The following is a 12,705-nucleotide window of genomic DNA, read 5'->3' as shown; positions in this document are numbered from 1 at the left end:
TGTTTAGTTAAAAAGAATGAAGGGACAAATACTGTAAATAGAGAAAACTAGCGAATTTATATAACAAAGAAATTAAAACACAACACACTAAGAGGCTGTTTATTTTTGCTTAAAACGTCTGTAAAGAGCCTATGTCTGCAGGCAGGTAGACATAAGGCCTTGAAAACTGTTTATTTGTTTTAAACAGATCTAAAAATGGCTTTTTTCATCTTTAAAAAAAAGCTATGGAAACCTTGCTTCAAACATCTTCACAAAACTCTTTCTTCCTCTCTTCCGCCACCAAACCCCACCGCCCCTTCATCCACCGCCACCAAACCCCACCGCCCCTTCACCCACCGCCCAAACACTCTCTGCTGCCGTCGCAGCTTTTCGGGTCGCTGGAGGGACGACTCGGCCGTCCTTCACCACCGTCGCGTCTCTCTTTCTGTCTCTACCATCTCTCTCTATCTCCCGATCTCTCTCTCTCACTCCGATCTCCTTCTCTCTGGATCTCTCTAGTCTGCGTGTGTGTGAGAGGCTACAAGAAAAGGGGAGGTTTGGTGGGTGTGGCTGGCCGGAAAACCGGCGCCTACTGGCCGGAAAAATGGCTCCGGTCGCCGGAGTATAGAGAGAAGGCAGAGAGTGTTTGGTGTGCTAGGGTTTAAAATGAAAGGGATGAGGGGAAAATATTTGCATAAACAAAATTTGTGTAGACATTATCAATTTATAAAAACGAACAGTCTTATATTTTCAGCTCGCAGAGCTTCAGACCATATCTTCAGTTGCAGACATGAGAACATATGAAATCAGCTTGCAGACAATTTATGTCTGCAAAAACAAACCCACCTAAAGTGTGTGTGCGACCAGGGGTGAGCAAGAACACCCAAACCCTAAATTCAGCAAAATTGATCAATTGAAGGGTAAATTTGGTCCAGAATTCATGTTCGAATCAAGAATATTGAACATCCTCACTTGTCTAACGCTAAGTAAGTTGCAATTTCTGTTTTTATGATGTTTGATCTTTAGTAAAAATTTAGGATTTAAACCATGATCAAATGGATAGATATTGTGACATATGGAGGGTGTAATTTAAGTGTAGGATCAGTCCTAACTGAAAATAAATGATAAAGTTATATGAATTTTTGGTGTTGAAGTCATTATGTTTGGATAATGGAAGTGGGTTTTGATATTTATACGAGAAACCCCATGTTTTGTGTAAATAGAGAGTCTAATAGTATGAGTTTTTAAATTTTATGTTATTATGGATTATAATTAGTAAATTGAATTTATTGAGTTGGATTTCTTGGTTAGCCATGGCTTGAATGGACTAAAATGGTTAGCTAAATCTTCATGCGTACAAGGTGTTTGACGAAACGCCTAAAAGAACTACTATTTTGGATATAAAACGAAAATTGTTAATTAGAACCCATGATTGAAAGCTTGGGCAAGTTACATGCCATAGGGATGGATAAAAACGTTCTAACTATAATGGGTTACACTTAATAAGTAACTTGGGTGAAGCTTCGGGAAGTCAAGCCAGAGCGAACGCACGTTTAAAGGAGAAGCTGTAAAGGTACGCGGTTTACGCTTCGTAGAATCTAGTTAATGTTTTGTATTGATATGTGTTGAACAACGTAGTTATAATTATGAAATTCGGTTCATTCTTAAATGATGGATTTCATACGAATGAACCAAGTGGATAAATATGAATAACAAAGCTTGGAGTCTTATTGGCAATCAACATTAATTCAAGATAAAAAGATCACTCTATTCTCTCCACCTCTCCAACCGTTGTTTTTTTAGTTGTTTAAAAAGGAGTCTCCATCTTAAGTCTTCAATACTGTTCTTTGATTATGTCTTCTATGTCTATCTTTTACATCCGATTGTGTTCAATTCTGGTTGATCTTGTAATAAACCATTTTCTTCTTGAATCCTTTGTTTAAATACAATCATATCTTTCAATTCTTAACAAATATTACAACACTACAATATATTCTTGGAGATATCTATAGTTGTTGCATACTAGTCATTGAATGAAATGCACGCCCTTAAATAGCAAATGCATGATAGAGTGAAGAAAATGGCGACACGCGAAATAAGTTCGAGTATTGCTTGAAATATTCATTAAATAGGTGTGACACTCCAAAAACGTTTAGGGAACGCAATGTGATTCTGTGTATGCTTGGTGAACACATGAAAATAAAGCTATTATATTGAATATGGTTTCGAACCGCATGACCTCATTTATCATTATTTGGAAGTTAGACTTGTATGTTATATACAGATAAAGTGAAAACGTGAGTTGAAGCATATCTCCTACCAAATAAATAAAAATAATTCTTCACATGACATGTTTTAAACACTCTTGTTCACATGACATGTCTTAAGCACCCCCTTTTATGTTTTAGGAAAAATCAGGTAGACCAAATTTTGGATACTTGTCACATGACGTGACTTCGCTTCCCCGTTTAGCCTATGATCCCATTTTTCCAGGTTTCGACGCATATTTGGCTGTTGATGGTTGCTATACTTATTGTTGTAACAAGGGCGGGACGTTTTCTAAATAATGTTTCTTAAATTACCAGATCTCATTTATTTGGGATCGTTTTTATTTTTTTATATTTTCAGGGTGATCCGTTTCGGTTCATGATAGCTTCTATATTTTGATAAGGGTGAGAGTGGCACTCCTCTCTTAGGGGAGTCCCCTCTCTTACTCACGGCCAATCAGCACGCACCACGTCAACTCCCCTGTTAAGTCCTCATTTTTCACTCAAACGTTGGCATCACTCCACTCACACAATTATTTTTTATAAAAAAAGAAGAAAAAAATATGATTGGTGGAAAAAGAGTGGACCCACATTAACAACCAATCACCCCCTCTCCCTCTCTCTCTCTCTCTCCTCTCTATCTCCTCTCTCTCATGCGGTAACCTCTCACCAATCCCCCTCCCCGCTTACGTTCCCCGAGCCGATGGCGGCGGTGTTCCTGCTCGGGGACTGAGGTCCCCGCTCCTCTCCCCAAGAAGTGCCCCGCTCACCCTAAGATCCAAAGATGCCTAATCTTAACCATTTGTCGCAATATTGAATTCACTGATCTACACCAAATCTATACCTTATAATAAAACAAAACAATCTTAGGCCACTTGGCATAAACTTAAGCTATTAGATGCCACGTGGCATTTTATTGTTTCCTCTTTTTTCCCTTTGAGCGGCAAATTTAATAGACTCTTCCTATTCTACGTTTCATAATCTTACACTAGAAGAATTCCCAAATCCCTCTCAATCATCCTCTCATCTTCTCTCAAATCATCTTCCAAAAATAAATACGTTCCATATTCTTATTCTTGAAGATCATTCCTTTCAATAATCTCCTCATCACAAACCCTAATCTAAGGCGATCGTTCCACTTTGACAATTGTTTGTCGCATTCATCCGCCGTCACAAGTTCATCGATTTCTTCTTCATCTTTTTCAGTTGTTAATTCACACAAAAACAGTAATAAAACATGAGATCGAAATTTGTGTTGATTATGAATCGATTTTAGATCTATTTTTGACATCTTGAATATCAAGTTTGTAGAAAGTGTTGAATTGCAGGTTTTTATTGTTACATCGAAGAAGAAGAGAACAATATAGTTGTTAATTACAATTCATATATCACATCACTGTTTCTATTGTTGTTGGCAATTGATGAAGCTGAAGATGAATGGAGCTAAGAGCAATTTTGGTTGCATAATTTGAAAGAAATTGCAGGTTGTGATTCACGAAGATAAAAATTGCAGCTTTTGCTATTTACAGCAACTCCAACGATCAGATGCACTCTGTGATTTATATAATAGGTATGGTGTTTCTATTTTTAGTTTATGAATTTTTCATTTACAGATGCTGATAGTGTTTCTTTTTTTTTCATATTGAAACCCTAAATCTGACATTGATTATTCATTCTTCAAAACAGGTTAATTAGTTAATTCTTTTAGTTTTTGTTTGCTGGTCAATCTAGGGTTTGGTCCTTTTACGGTGAATCCAAACTCTTATTTCGTATATATTGAATCCAAATCCCTAATGTTTGTTTTTAAATCAGGATTTGTTCTCCTTGCACTGAATCAAATCAGATGCTCTATCAGTTCCAGGTAAATACGGTAATTTTTTCTTGGTTTGATCGGATATTTGTTAAATTTTATTTGTTTCATTTTTAATCTAATTTCATTTAATTAAGAACGGGTCAATTCGTGTTGTGTTTAATCTCTCAAATAGAATTAAATCAAAATTTTCAACTTATAATTTAGCACTAATATTAAGTATGTTATAAAGTTTCATTTTACTAATAATAAGCATCTATAAAAATAAAAGGCTGGATATTAATATTGAAACTAAAATTTGCACATTGTTTTGCTCTTTTAGTGCAATGGCAGATGAGGTTAACAAAGAAACCATTGGAATCAAGCTCTATGCCTCCAATAGAGAGCTGGAACATTACTTTTAAAGTATAATAATTCAGTTGTTCTGTGTAAAAATAAGTTTGAGTTGCATATGATGGTATGTTCTCTAAATAGAAAGTTCTCTAGACCATTAACGGAATAGTCTTGAAAACTTTCCGTTTGGGGAAAGTATCATCATCAATAAAAAACAATTGGAATGTAACTTTGCTCAATCTCAAATGGATCATTATATTTCATCATGCCGGTGCTATTAGGAGCAATGAAATAAGAGTTATTGATCATAGAAACTTCCATGTTTTAGAGACAGAACATAAGTGAATTAACATCTTGCATTTTGATTATGATAATATTACAATAACTTCTCTTTCGAGGTACCCACTTCCCCGTATCATTTTGTGGGAAGTTTGAGTAATTTAAATTGGTTTTTAATTGATATTTTTTTCTATTTTTTATAAGTTTGTTGATAATGTGTTTAGCCTATGCAAAAGCTATTTGCACACCTTGAGGTTGCGATAAAGGTTATATTATTTCTATTCATTTTTATGTAGATAGAGATTTTAATTATAAACGGGTCATTTTTGGCTTGTGTTATTGATTTGTGACTGAACTTGGGTAATCTAATTATCAAACTTGCGAAATCTGGATATCGTCTTCTAATACTCAATTAGTTATTGATTTGTGACTGATATTCTTTTGGTGGATGTGGCTTCGTAGCATTTACAGAGATCGTCTTGAATATTTCGGAAGCTCTTAAACCAAATGCCTAACCCAAAGATGGATGTGGCTTCTACTTGACAAAATGTCAAGAAATTGGCTTGAAGTTAAAGGTGAACAAACAAGGTGTCTTAAAATGGATGCAAGTGTTTTCTGAATTTAATATTCTTTGATTTTTTTTTTCTAAGAACTTCTAAATAGGATTGATAACTAAGCTATCAAAAAAGTATGGATGAAGCTCAAACTTAACTAAGTGTTGTCACCATTATTGTGTGCAAGCACCTTATATCATTAGAGTGACCAATACTCTATATGACCAACAAATATTGATTTCAAATAAGGTTTAGTTGGTAATATAAAGGGGTAGTGTTTTCCTTCTTTACTTGACACATTCAAAATTATTGCATGCATGCCCTTTTGCCATCTTTCTTTTGTAACACATATAAAGTTGTGAAAGATTACACATAAGATAACATCCAAAGCAGTTATAGAAACCTTACCACCATACTTTGGTTGACTATATTGTTTTCCATGACATCTTAACACACTTCACTAATAGTACATGTCATGCTTGAACTTTTTTTTCAGAGAAGTGCAATTGAAGCTGTTGCGGATTCAAAGGCCTACTCACATTTTGATACACTTATTCAAGTCAACCATTGCCATATTATATAATATTACATCTTCACCATGCAATAATGCTCTTATATTTATTAGTTTTCGGGTCAATCAGGGCTGATTAGGACGTCTATTCTGCTGCAACAAGTGAGGTGCTGGTAATATTTTCTTTTTCTTTTGAGTGTGAATGACTGTACAAGCCTACAAGGTGTTGCAGGTGGGTTGGGTAACAAGTCAAAACAAGTCGAGCATATTAACTCATAAACACTATATTGTTAAAAAAAATTATAAAATGTATAAATGATTACAATTCATTGTTATTATGAAAGCTAGATGATTACTATAATAATTTGAACTTTTTTCATATTAAAACCGTTTGGAAGGTTTTATGCGTTTTGGTGTGTATTGGATGGCTTTTTCATACTTTATCCTGTTACATTTTGAGTTAAGTTACAACCTTTAAAATGGTTCCAATATGTATACTTAGGCTGGATAGGAGTTAACAAGTCACTAAAAGTAATGATGTTTTTCAAATTGACCAAGACTCAACATTGAATAAAACGGGTGCATACAATGCTTAGACTATAGATCTAAATTTTCTAAAATTTTGACCTTTTTAACTTGGCTGCGAGGACAAACAAAGTGCTTACAGGTCACAATTTTGCAGGTCTCTCGGCTTATTTGTCGCTTTATCAAGTTCGACACTTTAAATTCGTTGATGATTCATTGTTGATTTAGCACATTGTTTGTTGAATTTCAATTCGATCTCAGGTGAACAATCTCGATTTCTGTTGTATATTTCAATCATTGTTAACTGCGTTTGATACATTACGTACCCGCCAGTAGAGGGATGGATTTCGTTACTTCAACGATTATTTCATTTAAAGGATTATTTTAACATTTTTAAGTTATATATTTGTGTGTTAGTCCACCCGCGAAATTACAATTGTTTATTGTTAACATTATTATCTCTCACAGGTTTCCATCTCTTGCGTCAGTGATAATGTAACGCCAATTTCTTCTGCCCGCATGAGTCGTACGTTGGAAACGGATAAAGACAATGAGGTATCTCCAAGTAACAGTCTTAAAAGTAATCGATTTGTAGTTCAACGTTTATTTAATTAAGATGTTTACTTAAATGGTGTTGAATAATATTAATTATTGTTGGTCCACCTGTGTAACACACGGGTACTTAGACTAGTACAACAATAAATAAATCTCCAGTTACTTTATTTGATCATTCACACCTGGACACAATTTAAGAAATCGAATACGAACTTCCAATAACATCTCCAATGACCCTTAGGTCATCCGTAGTCATAAGGCCCCTTTAGGGGCGTTATGCGACATGTGGCATGCGATGTCACCACGGGGCTTTATGGGACGTTATGCAAGTTAAGGCCGTAGTCATAAAGCCCCTTTGTCATCATTACTCATTATTTTAATTTTCATTTTTTTAATTAATTTCTAAGTTTTTTAAAATTAAAATTCATTTCATTAAATAAAAAAAAAAGAGTACAATAAAAAAAAAACATTAAACTAGAATAAAAAAAACATTAAACTAGAATAAAAAAATTACACAATCAAATGTTATATTTTTTTTTGATCCGCTCCTTTTGTGCCAACGCCATTTTCAAAGCTTTTCCCGTTAAGTGGTCGTGCGGTTTCGAGTAGAACTAAAGTCGTGAGCCCATTGTCTATCCCGCATAATCTCCGTAACTTCGCGGTTCTCCTCCATACGTTTAGTACCGAGTTCGTGTATGTCTTGAAGTCGCTTGTTTATCTCCGAAAATGCGTTACTCATATCCGTTCCCAGAGACATCGACGACTACTCGGGCTTTTTCGCCCGCCTACTTCTTCCGGGCAGTCTTGATAGCTCCTCCACCGGCTCGTCATCCGGAATATCCTCGTTCACCTCGGTGTTTCGAGCGTCGGAGGTTGGCGTTTCGGGTTCACCCGACTCGTTTGTTTTGGACCTCTTTGACGGCCATTTATTTCCCGACCGACCACTCGGAGTAGAGATGTTGGCCCATTTAGGGCTATGGCGAAGGATTTGCCAACACCTTAGATACGGGAAATGGCCATTAGCATCCGTATACTCGACCAATGCCGCTTGCGTAATGTCTTCGTCCTTGCTTCCACTTTTCCATCCGGCAAATGTGCGTTGGTACACAGTTTGAAAGTTCGTGCATTTTTTGTTTATATCGGTCCACTTGCCCGATATAGAGTCCGGTGGGCGGTATTCGTCTCCTTTACCCATGAGATCGAAAAAAAAGATCTCGTGTTCGGGCCCAAAAACGGTTTTACTTTGATTGTTTGCTACGAAAAAAAGATATACTGTTAGTCTAAAGTTAAAAAAACAAAAACAGAAACTAAATTAAAAAACTGAAAATAAATAAAAACAGAAAATTAATTAAAAAAAATGAAAATAAATAAAAACAGAAAATAAATAAAAAAAACTGCAAAAAACAAAAAAAAAACAAAAAAAAAACGGAAAAACAGAAAAAATAAAAAAAATTTAAAAAATATACCTATAACCGGGTCCTCCGACACGTCGATCCAAGGCGGGTTAACGCATACTCCTCATCGGACTCCCACGATATCACATTTTTTTTGCTCGGGTGGTGGTTTCGCTTTCTTTTTATGTGGCCGTTTTCCTTTTCCTTTTTGCGTCTCCGCTACTTCGAGTTGTGTTTCCGGAACAACATCGGGTTCGTGTAGTGGGAGCCGAAAGCTTGAGCCGACCCGAACGCTTGAGACGGCCCCATTCCATCGGTGTTTTGATTCGGGTTCCACCCATAGAGATTCGGGTCACATGATAGCGGTTGGTTCAAAAGATTCATGAACCCGGGATTTTGTTGATTGTAGTTGAGAAAACCGGAGCTGAAAGGGTTGGGTCGAGTGGGAACCGGCGACACGGGGAGAGTAGGATTACCACTTTGGTTTGGGTCCGCACTTGATCGGGGAGGAATGAAGCCACGGTTGAATGGATGCATTGTATAAAATATTTAAGGATTTCTAAAAAAATTGGTAGAGAGAAAGAGTGTTTGAGTGTGTGTGTGGATTTAAAAATATAGGAAATGGGGTATTATTTAAAGGAAAGTTTGAAAATAATTGAATTTTTTTTATATAAATGACCGTTTTACAACTGTCAAAAACAAACAAAACCATTCAATAACGCCGCTATCCACATCGTGCCATTCAAAAATTTTTGGCCATACCACCCTTCATGGCGGTGTTTTGGGGCGCTTTCCGGCGCTATGTGAGGGCATCCCGCCCCACTACACACTGTGTTAGAATTTGTGCTATAAATCAAACATGCTAAACTGTATATCACAACTCACAGTTATTATATAATTGGCATAATAATAATACTAACTGTTAGGTGTTGTGATCATAGATTATTGATTGTTATCCATGCCCGTCTAATGACCGATCGAGGCAGACGAATGCGTCACTTGTGATCTCCACAATGCGAGGGTCATCACGCTAGTTACAATTAAGTAAAGAAGTTTATAATATTTTAATTTTTCAAAAACGTTAGAAAAATATTGTATCTCAAATAAATATGTATCGAAATTCCAAGGACTTTTTACTAGGTTTGCACTTAAAATAAAATAAAAGGGCCAATATATATTCCCTATTACAAAATTTCCTCAATTACGATATGTATCAATACTAATGGATACTAGGAATAAACATTAAACAAAATATCATATCATATGATAACAGTGATGACTGATGAAAATTCGTAAGAAATAGTCCCTTTCTTCATACTTTTTTATATTAGAACCTGTTACTAGAAAACTCGCCTTGTATTTAGACTTAGTCCTTTGAATCACTTGATTCTGATTCGCTTGATTCATCACTCTCTTCTACCTTTTGATCATTATTATCTTCACTTTTTTCACCAACTGCTTCCACCTTACATTTGTTCATGGCATCCTCCTCGCTTTTAAGTCTTGCTTCTTCCTTTGCACTTTCCAGAGATTTGATCAACTTGTTCAAGCAAACCTCAACACCCTCTTCATCCGACTTCGGCATCAAACTTTCGGCCACATCAGCTGGAGTCATATTCGTTTCCCCCAAAAGTCGACCGATGGTTAGGAACAACTCATGCGTTTCAACATCCAAATAGTTCTTCGCAAGAACCTTAAACGTTTCAAAACAACAATACGACATCTCAATATGTTTATCCATCCGTCCTCTCCTAATGAGAGCAGGATCAAGCTTTTCTATGTGGTTTGTCGTGAACACGATCAATCTCTCGCTGCCACAAGCCGACCATAGCCCGTCAATGAAGTTGAGCAGCCCGGACAAAGTCACCTCGCTCTCCTTACCCTTTTTCTTCGCCATTTTCTCCATTTCCTTAATCCGATCCTTCTTATCGTCTTTATCATCTTCTTGTTTCTCCTTTCTCTTACCGGTGAGATCAAGTGAACAATCGATATCCTCGATCACAATCATGGACTTGCTTGATGTCTCGATGAGCAGCTTCCTCAAATCCGTGTTATCTTTCACCGACGCCAGTTCAAGATCATAGATATCGTATTCCAGAAGGTTAGCCATGGCCGCGATCATGCTAGACTTCCCGGTTCCTGGTGGACCGTAAAGAAGATATCCTCGTTTCCACGACTTGCCCACCTTGAAAGAATTAAGAACACCAAACGAAACGATATTGGTGAATAATATTTTTGGTATTAAATAACTGAAATCAAATATTTTCATATGAAAAGGATAAAGCTAATGAATTAACAAAGGGGTCAAGAGGGTGTAAAATCGTTATTTGAACTTTTATATAATAAAAAAACTTCAAAAAAAACATTACGATATGCTTATTTTTATCGCCTCCTTTAGGTGCTTGAATTGAATGTTGGTCTCTATTTTCTAAATTCGCTTTAGTGTTTATGTAACTAACGAAACGAGCACGTGTTATGACTTATGACTATATTTTTTGGGTTTTTTTTTTCACTTGCTATAGCGAGTGCACCAACATCGATCAAATTCCCCACTAATTGCAACGCGCGAGCACAATTACACTAGTTTAAAGACAAATGTTAAATAAATTAATAACTATAATAGATAATACCTTTTTGTAGTAGTCTTTGGACTTGCTGAACGTCAACAAATCATTCAAAATCTCCTCCTTCTTCTTTGGATCCATCGCAAGCGTATCAAAGGTAGACGGGTGCTCGAATATGATGTGGCTCCAAGTCTTCTGATGGTAACTACGAAAGTCATCACTCTTGTTGTTCGTATAAAGCTTTCGTTGTCTGGTCCTTAAAGCAATATCGTTACCTTCATCGAGCACATGTTTAATGTAAACGTTTGTTACGAAATCTCGGTGTTTTCTATGGCAAGTGAGCCTATAGAACCGCTTCTCGCTATCATCACGATACGAAAAGAAGGGCTGCTGTAGTGGGATGGTTTTGCTTGAAGTCCACCAGACCTTGACACCATTGAAGTCATCAAAGACTTCTTCATAATCATCCATACTTAGCACAACCGATTGACAGTTTTTGACGACGTTGGCTCTGAGACGTTTGGCTCGGGTTGATGAGTCGGCGCTGAGGTAGCGTTCGATGGCAGCGTACGCTTTGCTCCGCCCAAAGGATTCAGCTGTGTTGTATTCATGAAAACTGATCTGGATATAAGGGTAAAAGTACCCAATGAGCTTGTGAATATACTTTTCAATATGCCCATAGAACTGATCAATAAACCATTGGGGTAACATTGCCCGTATGAACATGCCTGCCCCAATCAGCTGCCCTAACTGACCCATAAACCACATCATTGTTGTGTTCTTGGTAGGTTACTTTCTGCAAGGGATAATAATAGACATATATTATTTATCAATGGATGAAAATTGTATTAATTGCTGGCTTTAATTAGAAAACTTTTTTGTATCAATGAAGATATGTTAGAATATTTTTTTTAATTATCCTTGATTTACATGATAATGTAAGATCTCAAACAGCACTGACATGTGAATACATAACCTAAATGTCTTGACACTATTTTTTTTTTTGCGTTTCATATAGAAGCTGTAATAAATAATTCCCCAATCTTCTTTTACGAATAATCACAATAATTATATGAGGAAAAAAACTTGACCCCACTAAATAGAAAAAAGTTATATAAACTGGTCGTTGTATCAAGTAAAAAATTATAGTATAAAAAAGACAGTTTTCTTAATTCAAATTCAAATTCAAATATAAAGCCCAATGTTTTTATTTACCCAATGACCCATTACTCAAATCCCCAACAAATTATGACAACCTGAAATTATTTAACTTGTTTCAAGATTAATTCCGATCATTGTTTAATGCGGTTTCTTGAGTTATTCAAATTATGAGGTCACTAACGGTTGTGAAACATGCTTTAATTCAGATAACTAAAAATAAACTCCATTACATATACAAACATATATATCTCAGTAATAATGTAACGCCTAATTAACATATAGTTCATGATAACAATCAAATACTGTATCGGCCTATTCAACATACATGATACATCTTCATTACATATACAACAATATATATCGTTATAGTTACCTAAAAATACTGTAACGCCTATTTAACAAACTAAATTCATGATAACACTCAATTTCTTGTACCTAACAACTAGTGAGTTATGGGCTAAAATAGTTTAACGATCGAGTTATCATGTGAGAATAGCATGTATGAAGTATGAACGACGTTTACCTGGTACAACGGTTCGCTTGCGGCGTTTCGAACTTGGTGTGATGTCGCAGGTTGCCGAGAAGCAGGTTGGTTTCGGAGGTTGAAAACAATGGTGAGGGTGGTGAATGGTTTGGAACGAACTGAAAGTGTACGTATATTTATAGATATAAAATTAGTTTATTTTAGGGAAGAAGATCAATATCTTAGAACATAAATATATGTTAGGATATTTTTGTTAATTATACATACATGTTTTATGTTAATTAATATA

General features: G+C 35.9%; 1 protein-coding gene across 1 annotated transcript; it reads right to left on the bottom strand.

Moving 5' to 3' along the window:
• Positions 1-9,323: 9,323 nt before the first annotated feature.
• On the bottom strand, positions 9,324-11,552 carry LOC110902997 (AAA-ATPase At3g28580). The gene is made up of 2 exons (XM_022149249.2): positions 10,838-11,552; positions 9,324-10,392 (listed from the first exon to the last, which is right to left on the bottom strand). Exons 1-2 carry the CDS (start codon positions 11,540-11,542, stop codon positions 9,574-9,576), a joined length of 1,524 nt encoding a protein of 507 aa, XP_022004941.1. The 5' UTR covers positions 11,543-11,552; the 3' UTR covers positions 9,324-9,573.
• Between the last annotated feature and the right edge of the window lie 1,153 nt (positions 11,553-12,705).

Source organism: Helianthus annuus, chromosome 13 (assembly GCF_002127325.2).
Source record: "Helianthus annuus cultivar XRQ/B chromosome 13, HanXRQr2.0-SUNRISE, whole genome shotgun sequence".
Lineage (NCBI taxonomy): Eukaryota > Viridiplantae > Streptophyta > Magnoliopsida > Asterales > Asteraceae > Helianthus > Helianthus annuus.
Note: the sequence above shows the minus strand (reverse complement) of the source record. Positions and strands in the feature narration are given on the sequence as shown.